The sequence below is a fragment of the Podarcis filfolensis genome, assembly GCF_964270895.1.
Source record: "Podarcis filfolensis genome assembly, chromosome: 6".
Classification (NCBI taxonomy): domain Eukaryota; kingdom Metazoa; phylum Chordata; class Lepidosauria; order Squamata; family Lacertidae; genus Podarcis; species Podarcis filfolensis.
In genome coordinates, this window is record NC_139609.1 from 23360759 (window position 1) to 23373486 (window position 12728).

At 44.1% G+C, this 12728-nt stretch overlaps 1 protein-coding gene across 3 annotated transcripts in view; it reads left to right on the plus strand.

Annotated features, from left to right (window-relative positions):
* The window catches only part of OLFM3 (olfactomedin 3), a 162966-nt gene extending 150439 nt beyond the window's left edge, over positions 1 to 12527 (plus strand). For all 3 annotated transcript variants that reach the window (XM_083620493.1, XM_083620492.1, XM_083620494.1), the window contains exons 5-6: positions 7720 to 7826; positions 11116 to 12527. In XM_083620493.1, the coding sequence (XP_083476619.1) occupies positions 7720 to 7826; positions 11116 to 11793 (785 nt within the window). In that variant the 3' untranslated portion in view covers positions 11794 to 12527. The remainder of the gene's footprint in view (positions 1 to 7719; positions 7827 to 11115) is intronic.
* Positions 12528 to 12728: the final 201 nt, after the last annotated feature.

A 12728-nucleotide genomic window follows, 5' to 3' on the forward strand; every position in this document is an offset into this window, starting at 1 on the left:
AAACACTGCAAACCCAAACCGGAAGTAAGTGTTCCAGTTTGCAAACTTTTTTCGGAAGCCGAACATGCTCCGGTTTGAGTGGCACACTTCCGTCTGAGTGTTACGGTGAGGTCTGTCTGTTTTTTTGCTATTTATTTGGTGGTTTTGTTTTTGCGGCTCTTTTTGTTTTGTTTTTGTGACTGTGTAGAACCCAGTTCAGCTACTGATTGGTTGTTTGTGTGACTGCAGTACATTGTTTATTGTTTTCATTTTATGGATCGGTGGTCTTGTTAGAGAGTAAAATTCATGTTTAATTGCTGTTTTAGGAGTTGTTTTTAAAAGTCTGAAGCGGATTATCCATTTTGCATTACTTGCTATGGGAAATCGCACCTTGGTTTTGGAATGCTTTGGTTTTGGAACGGACTTCCAGAACGGATTAAGTTTGAGAACCAAGGTACCACGGTATTAAATATCTTCAAATATTCCAAGGGCTGTCGCATGGAAGAGGGTACAAGCTTGTTTTCTCCTGCTCTGGAGGGTTGAACGAGGCCGTATACTGGACGGCCTTGGTCCAGTATACCTGAAGGAGCGTCTCCACCCCCATCATTCTGCCCGGACGCTGAGGTCCAGCGCTGAGGGCCTTCTGGCAGTTCCCTCATTGCGAGAAGCAAAGCTACAGGGAACCAGGCAGAGGGCCTTCTCGGTAGTGGCGCCCGCCCTGTGGAACGCCCTTCCAGCAGATGTCAAAGCGATAAACAACTACCTGACATTCAGAAGACATCTTAAGGCAGCCCTGTTCAGGGAAGTTTTTAACGTGTGATATTTTACTGTATTTTTGGTTTTTATGGAAGCTGCCCAGAGTGGCTGGGGAGGCCCAGCCAGATGGGCGGGGTATAAATAATAAATTATTATTATTATTATTATTGAACTTGAACCAGTGTTACAAGAAAGGAGATTCTGACTAAACATGAGAGAGAAAACTTTCTGACAGTAGCAGCTGTGGAACAGTCTCCCTCGGGAGGTTGTAGTCTCTCCTTCCTTGTGGGCTTTTAAACAGAGGTTGGGTGGCCGTCTGTCATGGATGCTTTAGTCGAGATTCCTGCATTACAGGGGGTTGGACTAGATGACCCCTGGGGTCCCTTCCAACTCTTATTAGTAGTGGGACCCACTTGGGTGCTGGGGCCCTGGCATTTGCCCAAGGATGCCAGATGCCAATGAGTTCGTGGCTGAGGTGCAATTTCAAGCCCCAATAATTCACAGGTCATGTTTGACCACTCTGGTATAATTCCACAGAGGAATCATTTGCACTGTGCGGCTTGTTTTTAAGTACGTCTCATTCTAAAAAGCCATCTTAGAACTGGCACTTGTGGAGAAATTAATGAAACAGCTAAAGGCAACGGAGAACAACACAGGTTCCAAGGATTTTGTTGAACGACAACACTAATTGGTTCGGTTTATTTGAAACGGTGAAAGAATCAAGGTCCTACCAGTACAACATGGGCAATTATGAGTGGCTTGGCTAAGATAACTATAGGATCAGTCATGTTACACTTTGTGAACATCCATACAAACACACTTGTACTTGTTGTTGTTGTTTAGTCGTTTAGTCGTGTCCGACTCTTCGTGACCCCATGGACCAGAGCATGCCAGGCACTCCTGTCTTCCACTGCCTCCTGCAGTTTGGTCAAACTCATGCTGGTAGCTTTGAGAACACTGTCCAACCATCTCGTCCTCTGTCGTCCCCTTCTCCTTGTGCCCTCCATCTTTCCCAACATCAGGGTCTTTTCCAGGGAGTCTTCTCTTCTCATGAGGTGGCCAAAGTATTGGAGCCTCAGCTTCAGGATCTGTCCTTCCAGTGAGCACTCAGGGCTGATTTCCTTAAGAATGGAGAGGTTTGATCTTCATGGGACTCTCGAGAGTCTCCTCCAGCACCATAATTCAAAAGCATCAATTCTTCGGCGATCAGCCTTCTTTATGGTCCAGCTCTCACTTCCATACATCACTACTGGGAAAACCATAGCTTTAACAATACGGACCTTTGATTTGTACTTACCTTGGTGCAAATAGTAAGAGATCTAGACAGTCAGGGACAGGGGAAGAATTGTGTGCACATTATTACTGTTATAAACTGGAGAGGGGGATTACTAGGGTTTCTCTGTAAGAAGTGATTGACTTAGTTTTAATTTCCCCTTAAGTCACATTGATCAGCTTCTTGGTGAATGGAATAGTGAGCGAAGAAGACATTTGACGTGGAATACTGGGTGGGTAGACTCTGAGGAAGAAGTCAATCATCGGGGAGGATTTCAGCAAGAATCAAATGGGACCCTGCATTCCCTCCGTTGCTTTCCTGCCCTGAACTTACAGTTCCTGCCTGATTCATCCATCAGTGCCGATCCATCCCTTGATATGGTCCCAAGGTCAAGTATTTCGTGGGTCAATCACTGGGTGTTCTTCTCCAAGTCATTTTCTCTCCCAGCAGTTTCCAGTGTAGGCCTTAAGCGGCTCAAAATAGTACAGGCTGATCCATCATTCTCACCACTCACACGAAGACGTGCTTCAGGGCCTACCTTGTCATCCTGAGCCGTTCCCTGCATGCAAATGCAGGGTCCGCAGCTGCCGAAACTCAGAGTGCTGTGAAGGCTCATTAATCAAGCTCACTTTCTTTTCTGTGATCCCCCCCCCCTGATTATCAACCCAAGCAGTTTGGATGAATTGGCTCCTGACAAAGTTTTTATTTTTTTTTAAAGAGTTGGTTCTTTTCAAAGCCTTTGTTGTGGGAGAAGCATCATAGCCACTTCAGAAGATGGCTTTGCAGGGGTTTTGGTGCTTCTATCTGTGTGTAACTGGAAGTGCAGTGTATTTAAATTAAATACAGTGGTACCTCAGGTTAAGTACTTAATTCGTTACGGAGGTCCGTACTTAACCTAAAACTGTGCTTAACCTGAAGCACCACTTTAGCTAATGGGGCCTCCTGCTGCTGCTGCGCCACCAGAGCACGATTTCTGTTCTCATTCTGAAGCAAAGTACTTAACCTGAAGCACTATTTCTGGGTTAGCAGAGTCTGTAACCTGAAGCGTATGTAACCTGAGGTACCACTGTAAATAAAATTTGAAACCATTTCATGCAGGCCATCAGGAGCCGTTTATAACAAAGTAGTAATGTCCACCCACAAACACACTGGCGCCAGCACCAGGAGGTCCTAGGGGCCTGGGCACCCACCAAAAAATTGTGGTGGGTGCTCAGCCCCTGCACCATGAGGCCTTGGACGTGACTTCTAGGGCTCCCAGGCACCACTACAGCATGCGCAATGTGTTTCAGCAAATGCCCGCTTGACTACCTACCCTCCTACTTGCAACAAGTCCAGGGGGTGGCGCGGCCTGTCACCTTCCTCCTTCGTTCTTCTTCTTTTTTTTCTTTTCTTTTTTAAGTTTGACAAAGAGTGTTTTATTTTATTTTTTCAAACCACCACATTTATCTTAAACTGCATGCTTTGCAAATGCAAGCTGACATTTGTATGAGGACATTGGTTTGAGGATATTGAAGATAAGGAAAACAGGATTTCCAGACCTATAGTCCTCCTGCTTTATTCTCCCCCCCTTTTTTTAAATTGGTTTTCACATATTACTTTACAATACATATATACCGAAGCCAACACTATTTCCTCCCCACCCACCCATACATTTACATTTCTATTTCCTCAATCCATCATATTATTCTTTTCTCCTTCTTCCCACTTCCCTCCGCCTCCACTTGATTTTCTCCACATTATACAATTTGCAATAATCTTTGCATTCTACAACCTTCTCAAATCATCTATATATTCTTATTATCTTTCCTTACTAAGAAGCTTCCTCCTTCTTAGTCTCAGTGTTGCACCTTGTAAAACTCAGCCAGGAGGAGGAAGGAGGTAGAATTAGAATGAGTTGGTGCTGCCTCTTATTGGCTCTAGCTCCACCTACTGTTGGCCTCCCTGCCTTCCACCCTACCACTGGCAAGATCAAAGCTGCAATTAAAATAATATATGTGGTTGAATATTATCTTGCTATTTCATATTCTACTGATTTTTTTTTAAAAAATACTTCACTTTTCAATGAACTATTATTCCAAACAGCCTTCTTTAAACCTCACATAGTACGCCAATTTTGGTTAGAAACGCTACAGTCAAAATTTGCTCAGTCCAGGAGGATATTAAAGAAGTTCTTGTCGCTGCCATCACTTATGTATTGCTACTTTAAGTAAACTGTTCACCTTTTATAAGTCGCCCTGCAAGATGCGATCCTTCAGATAACCCCAAAGCAATATCTCAGGATTTAACATAATACCATGTCTGTTTGTCTTTTTTATTACTTTCATAACTTCTTTCCAAAATGGTTTGACAGGAGGGCAGAACCCAAAATATATGTATTAAAGCTCCCCGTTGGGTTTAACACCTCCAGTCCTTTTCCTTCTGTAATCCCCACCCCCCAGAGAGAGAGAGAGAGAAGAGGTACCCTCAAAATCTCATTTTATGAAAGATTTAAGAGTGGCGGATACAGTATTTTTGCTATGTTCTGATACATCCAAGTCGTCTCTGTTGTAAAGATTGTGATGCTGAAATCAATTCCCTATTTACATTGAAAGTTACATTCCCCCCCCCCCGTATTTTGTGCACCTGTTGAGTCTCGAAGAGCCCTATATTTCTGCGCAAGCCTACCTACTTGCTCTAAAATGGAGGAAAACAGGACTATTTGATTTAATTTTACAAACAGCTTCCGATTAAGTAAAATGTTGTTATTACGCCATATATATTTTAACCCGATCTAATCCAAGAAAATACTCATAAAGAAACATCTCCCAAAAGATGGATTGAGGGGAACATCTAGATAACAAGAACTCCACAAATGGAGTGTTGTGATTGAGACCTTCCTCTCCTCTCTCACTACTGGCCTAGCTTCAGATGGGGAGGAGAGAAAATCCAGCTACATCTAGAGCCCCACAGATTCCCCATCCCTATACTAGATGTTTCCAGGGAGAAGGGAGAGGCACACACACACACAGGACGGATGCTCCTGCAACATATACTTTCATCCAATGTAGTTGATTGACTTGAGTGCCTATTCACTTTGTACATATTTCCATTATATCCATTTAGCACAGCAATGGATTCAGGGCCTCAAGGCAGCTTATCAAAGCACTTGCCCCATTATAACAGAATGAGAATAGGCTCGGATGATATAGCGCATTCATTTCCAGTAACTTAAGTGTAGGAAATGAAGTCATAACTTGGCCGGTGCAGTCAGAACACACAGCCTGTTCTGCTTGTCTCCAATCTGACCTACTTAGTTATATGCAGATTGAACAAAGCATTCCTAAAACTAACTTCCATTTAAGCATTTTCATTCACGTGGAAGGGCAACTTGTCGTCTTGTCGTCTACAAATCACTCAACCTTGTTCAAATTCGCCCAACGGAATCCTAGCCGCTTTGATGAAAATAAGGCGCATTTTTTACATACTCCCCCCACAAAAAAAAAATCATGAATGCTAGGGCTGTAGATGGCTCCCTGATCCAAGGGCTGATCTAGCATGTTGGAGCAAAACCCCTATGTGATAGCATCTTGCAGTGTGGTGCAGTGGTTAAGAGCGATAGACTCGTAATCTGGAGAACCGGGTTCACGTCTCCGCTCCTCCACATGCAGCTGTAGGGCTAGTCACACTTCTCTGAAGTCTCTCAGCCTCACTCACCTCACAGGGTGTTTGTTGTGGGGGAGAAAGGGAAAGGAGAATGTTAGCCGCTTTGAGACTCCTTCGGGTAGTGATAAAGCGGGATATCAAATCCAAACTCTTCTTCTTGCAGTGCCCTCAGAGGAGGACCGCACTTGTTTCTTTCCATTTAATAAATAAATACAAAACAATAAAAATAAAATCTCACCCAGGATGATCTAGAGTCAGCCTTCATCTGGCCCCTGAGAAAGAGGCCTTGCATTGTTTCTTAATTAGGATGTAAAACTGTAATTAGGATTTAGGCATGTAATTAGGCTATAAACATGTGATCAGGAGGCAGGGGGAAGAAGGAGATGCATGCTATTCTCCAGCCAATGGTCCAAAGGCCAGAACCTTATTTCAGGCTGGAAGCAGTGTCTCTTACAAGTAGAAAAACCCAATGATAGCTGTACAGGCTTCCTGGGTATGGGCCCATGCGTTCAGGCATGATACCACATACAAATATATATACACATACAGTCATACCTCATGTTATGTTTGCTTTATGCTACGTTTTTTCAGGTTGCGTCCTATGATGACCCAGAAGTACCGGAAAGGGTTACTTCCGGGTTTTGCCGCTCACGCATGTGCAGATGCGCAAAAGACATCACGCACATGCACAGAGGTGGCGAATCGCAACCTACGCGTCCGCAGAGCGCCGCTGTGGGTTGTGTTCCTTTCATGTTACGAACAGGCAATGGATCCCGTTCGCAACCAGAGGTACCACTGTATGTACGTGTATATCAGATATTTGTATCCTTTCTTTTGAGCCATATAGATCACTAGCAGTAAGGTAAAACCTCAATACATAATAAAATACCAATCAAATAAGACAATGCATTAAAAAGTCGCAACACAACAACAGTGAAGAACCAGAAACATTGTATGCTACTTTTTAAAGGTAAAGGTAATGGGACGTGGGTGGCGCTGTGGGTTAAACCACAGAGCCTAGGACTTGCCAATCAGAAGGTCGGCGGTTCGAATCCCCACAACGGGATGAGCTCTCGTTGCTCGGTCCCTGCTCCTGCCAACCTAGCAGTTCGAAAGCACATCAAAGTGCAAGTAGATAAATAGGTACTGCTCCAGCAGGAAGGTAAACGGCGTTTCTGTGTGCTACTCTGGTTCGCCAGAAGTGGCTTAGTCATGCTGGCCACATGACCTGGAAGCTGTATGCCGGCTCCCTCAGCCAATAAAGCGAGATGAGTGCTGCAACCCCACAGTTGGTCATGACTGGACCTAATGGTCAGGTGTCCCTTTACCTTTACCTTTAAAGGACCCCTGAAGTTAAATCCAGTCGCAGAAGGCTCCAGGGTTGCAGTGCTCATCTCACTTTACTGGCTGAGGGAGCTGACATTTGTCCGCAGACAGATTTTCCGGGTCATGTGGCCAGCATGACTAAGCCACTTCTGGCGAAAGCAGAGCAGCACACGGAAACGCCGTTTACCTTCCTGCGTGAGCGGTACCTATTTATCTACTTGCACTTTTTGGCGTGCTTTTGACCTGCTAGGTTGGCTGGTGCAGGGACCGAGCAACAGGAGCTCACCCCATCGCGGGGATTCAAACCGCCAGCCTTCTGATCAGCAAGCCCAAGAGGCTCAATGGTTTAGCCCACAGCACCACCTGCATCCCATATGCTACTTTTTAATCAACCTAAATGTTCCCTGAAGAAGCAGTGTTTCATTTGTTGGTTTTGTTACATGCATGCTGCATAAAACAATAATAAAGAATGATATACCACTGAAGTGCTAGTTATTTCAAATCCTTACACCATGTCTTGTTTGCATCCTTCAAATAACCTAACTCTTCATTTAAAGAACTTGAACGAAGTATCCTTTTTTGGACAGCACCAAAAGCACTCGGGCATCACCAGCGTTTGTTTGTTTTTATTTCTTACTCGGTCTCCTTTCACAGCACTTATATCTGGAAGAAGAGCACAGTCAGACAACCTTGTGGTTTGGAAGGGATTTTCACAGAGTCATTTTGGTTTCTTATCATTTCAGCATGCGGCAAATTGATGAAGATCACTGGCCCTATTACAGTCAAGACATCGGGAACCCGGTTTGGCGCTTGGATGACGGATCCATTAGCACCCGAGAAAAATAACAGAGTACGTAACTTTTATTATTTCTTGCTGGGAGCCGGGCAGGAATTCTACCAGTTGCTCAATGAAAGATGTGAAGCTGCCTTATACTTGGGTCACAGCGTAGGTCCATTCAGCCCAGTTATCAGCTCTCTCCAAGGCCTCAGGCAGAAGTCTTTCTGAGCACCTACTACCTGAGAATGTTTTGGCTGGAGATGTTGGGGACTAAACTTAGGGTCTTCTAAATGCAATACATCTGCTCTACAACTCGGCCCAGTATACCTGAAGGAGCGTCTCCACCCCCATCATTCTACCCAGTGCTGGGTCCAGTGCTGAGGGCCTTCTGGCAGTTCCCTCATTGCGAGAAGCTAAGCTACAGGGAACCGGGCAGAGGGCCTTCTCGGTAGTGGCGCCCGCCCTGTGGAACTCCTTCCCATCAGATGTCAAAGAGATAAACAACTACCTGACATTTAGAAAACATCTGAAGGCAGCCCTGTTTAGGGAAGTTTTTAATGTGTGACATTTTGATGTATTTTAAATCTTTGTTGGAAGCCGCCCAGAGTGTCTGGGGAAACCCAGCCAGGTGGGCAGGGTACAAATAAATTATTATTATTATTATTATTATTATTATTATTATTATTATTATCATCTGCTTACAAGTGGGAGGACTGGATCTTGCAGGGTGCTGCTGCCCCATGGGAAGGAGTAGCAACCAGCATAATGCAGAATCTGTGCGGTGCTGCTTCAGGAGGAAGGAAGGAGAGGTCAGGCCAGAACAGCATCCACTCACACCCACCCCTACCTTCTGCCGCAAAGGTGCAGCCAGCTGTTCGGTCCCACCTTTCTACGGTTTCTCCTTCCCACCTATGCCTGCCTCTACTTCCCATGCCCTGCCCCATGACAGCCCTGGATCTCTCTGGCCTGCCCAGCCCTATCCAGGGCTGTCTCAACCTGACTCAGCTATGTCCAGATTGCCCCCCAAATCAGCCCAGTTTAGTTTGGGGTCTATCTGAATGCAGTGCACAACCCTTCCCCTTTAATAAACATGAAATCAGGGCAAACCACATGGGGTGGATCAACATGGAGACATGACAGCCGTGTCAGTGAAGGGTCTAATATTGCCATGACCTACACATCATTCTCCTTATTGTCCAAAGCAGTGGTTCTCAATCTTTTTGCTTGCGGTGGAACACTTTACTTTAAAGAAAACTTCAGCAGAACACTTACGGTAGAATATATTTAAATGAATTAAAAGGGGGCAGAGTTGACTATTAGGAAAGCTCACAACAGAGGGACAACTTTTAAAAGCAGCAAGTTTGAGACCAGGGTGGATTTGATATAAATCAATTTAAATCATGATTTAAATCACTAGTCAATAAGACTTGATTTAAATCACTAGTCAGTAAGACTTGATTTAAATCATTTTTTTTACAGAAAGACTCATTCTTTCTGGTATGATCTTAATATTTACAACCAGGTGAAGGTTTCATTTTTTGAATAATAAATTTCCAGAGTAGTTTTTACAGTTATATCAAAAATTACTGCTTTGGTTATACTATTAGAAATACAAAGACAGGTAATTATGAAATTATTGTTTATATTTGGACAAGTTTTCTGCTGTACTTTATTGGAAGGAGAAAAATAATCATTCCTTAATAACAATTTAAACAATTTATTTAACTAAAACAATAACATTATAGCATATGTATCCATGTTTGTTAACTGATGTGGTTAAACGGGGTGTGTGGGTGTGTGTATAAACTTAGACTGAGTTTTAGCCCACATGATAAATTTAAAACAAATTCTTATTTCCTGATGAATAGCCTTTGGACTATAATGTTAACTTAAATAGAAAACTATCTTGAGACTTTAAAAGTCTTTGCTGTCGATCTCCTGTACTCCTCTGCCAGGAGAAACCTGTGTTCTGTTTTGTGATCCTTAAGCCTTCTGCTCCGATCAGTTAGAGCTCTTATCTCCTCGCCAGCATTAAGAGCTCTTTCTAGAAGGGCTAGAAGGGGACAAAGGATTCCCACATCAAGTGCTTGAAAAGTACATAACACACTAACAGGGCAGGACAGGCAGAGCAGTTTTGCTCACCTGGCTTCTCAACACTTAAGAGGAGAAGATGGGTGAGGCAGTGGAGGTGCTGGGAGTGTCAGATTGACTCTGCTGCTGAGCCTGCACCGCACCAAGCTCCACACTGCCTCGCCCCTCTCCCACTTGGCAACTGGCAGCAAGGCACAGCACTGGGGAGGCAGGCAAGCAATGCCACCTTGCCAGAGGAGCCAGCTAGCAAAGGCGATGGGGGGTGCCAACATCGCAGTGTGATGTCAAGATGTTGGGAGGAGCTGGGGCGGAGCCAAACATGACAGCCAATCAGCTCAGTGGCCGGTGGCTCATCTTCCGCCTCCTCTTGACACCACCGCTGGTGCTTCAACCCTCCTTCCCCTCTATAGCAGGAGGAGCCAGCTGCTGATAGCACACTCTTCTGAGCTCCACTCTTTGGCTCCGAAATTTTGGGGGATGGTGGGGGCCGGCCCTACTCCAAAAATATAGTGGGGACTCAACAGGACTCAGCCCCTAGAAGCTGGCACCCCTGTACATTAGCCAGTGTGGTGTAGTGGTAAAGAGCGGTGGACTCGTAATCTGGTGAACCGGGTTCGCGTCCCCGCTCCTCCACATGCAGCTGCTGGGTGACCTTGGGCTAGTCACACTTCTCTGAAGTCTCTCAGCCTCACTCACTCTCAGAGTGTTTGTTGTGGGGGAGGAAGGGAAAGGAGAATGTTAGCCGCTTTGAGACGCCCTATGGTAGTGATAAAGCGGGATATCAAATCCAAACTCTTCTACTGACTTAAACCTTGGAGAACCCAGCAAGGGAAGGGAGGAAAGGGAATGAAATCCCAGGGAAATTGCTTGAATGGTGCATTTAATTCCCATGGCGACAGCTCAACAGAAATCACACATTGTGTGTGCTTGTCTGCCAATACAGTTCTTTTCTCAGAGGAACCTCAGGGTTCTGTGGAACATAGTCTGAGAAATGGTAGTCTGAGAAATTCAGAGCCCTGCTATGTGCAGATGGGCCGCTCCCCTTTTTCTAAACCCAGCAATCAACAAAACCCGATCAGATCTGATTTTCCTTTGCTCGATTTGCGTGGCAAATGGAAAGACTCCAGTGAAAGAGTAAATAGCAAATGTATTTAAAATGATAGGCCGACTTGCAAATTATGCTTCTGTCCAAAGTTCACAGCTTATCCTTTCTTCCTTCCTTCCTTCCTTCCTTCCTTCCTTCCTTCCTTCCTTCCTTTCTTGCTTTCAGGTCTGGTATATGGACAGTTACACCAACAACAAAATAGTCCGTGAATACAAATCGATAGCAGACTTTGTCAGTGGAGCCGAGTCGAGGACATACAACCTCCCTTTCAAGTGGGCAGGAACCAACCACGTTGTCTACAACGGCTCCCTCTTCTTCAACAAATACCAGAGCAACATCATCATCAAGTACAGCTTTGATACGGGCCGCGTGCTGGCTCAGCGTAGCCTGGAGTACGCCGGCTTCCACAACGTCTACCCATACACTTGGGGCGGCTTCTCGGATATCGACCTGATGGCGGACGAAATTGGCTTGTGGGCCGTCTACGCAACCAATCAGAACGCGGGCAACATCGTCATCAGCCAGCTGAACCAGGACACATTGGAAGTGATGAAAAGCTGGAGCACGGGCTACCCAAAGAGAAGTGCTGGCGAATCCTTCATGATCTGTGGCACCTTGTACGTCACCAATTCTCACTTAACTGGAGCCAAGGTGTACTACTCCTATTCCACGAAAACCTCCACGTACGAATACACGGATATCCCCTTTCATAATCAATATTTTCATATATCCATGCTTGACTACAATGCCAGAGATCGAGCTCTGTATGCCTGGAATAATGGGCACCAAGTCCTGTTCAATGTCACTCTTTTCCACATAATTAAGACTGAGGATGACACATAAACTCAACCTTGATATTCCGGCCACCTGAAAGCAGTGTCATTTGTGCTGAACTCAAAAGCATTCTGCTGGGTTTCTCTTAAGTTCTCTTTTTTCCAGTAAGAATTAAGAAAAGGAAATGGGAGGGGGAGCTTTTTCTACAGTATAATGTATTCCAAATATGGCGGAGCCTTTATTTAAAATGATCTGGATGGGATTAGAGGTAACTTTCTTAACTCTACACCAGGCCTGCCATGACTTTGTCATGGAAAGCACTAAAGTTTATTTCAGTGGCTAAAGACATTGTTTAAAAAAATAAAATAAAAAAGATTAATGATCTGCCTTATATTAGAGTCAGAGACTAATGGTGGCTTAACTGCATGAATGTCTTTTTCTACCATATATCATTTTTTTAAACAAAAGCAATCTGTCTAATTGCTCAACATCAAAATATATTTGGACAGTAATCTGAAATAGAATGTGCATCAATATTATTTGGGTTTCTCTTTAAAACAACAACAACCACACTCTCTTCTAAAATCAAATACTTAAGAATCAGATTTCTTTAGAGGTGAAAAGAAGTAAAATTCTATTGGCTGTTACACAATTTCAGATGCGGTGCTGTACAGTCTGTTTTTAAACTTCTTGCAAGCAATTTCTCAGTGATATGTATTTATACCATTGTGTCCACCATTGTGCAATTGTATCTCTTCACTTCTGTGAAAGTCAACTATTTTTTATAAAATATATTGAAGTTTGATGGTCTGATGAGTCCATTTTGGAATGGTGTGGATATGAAAATTCTGCAGTCATCAAGGTCCTCAATTCCGAACTACATACATGAATTTATTTGTTTGCCCGTTTAAAAAATGTAAATACTGCTTAACTGGCAAAACCATGGTCTACATAAAACATAAAATATACATCAGAATTGCCCATTGAAGTTAGAAGGTAAAAAC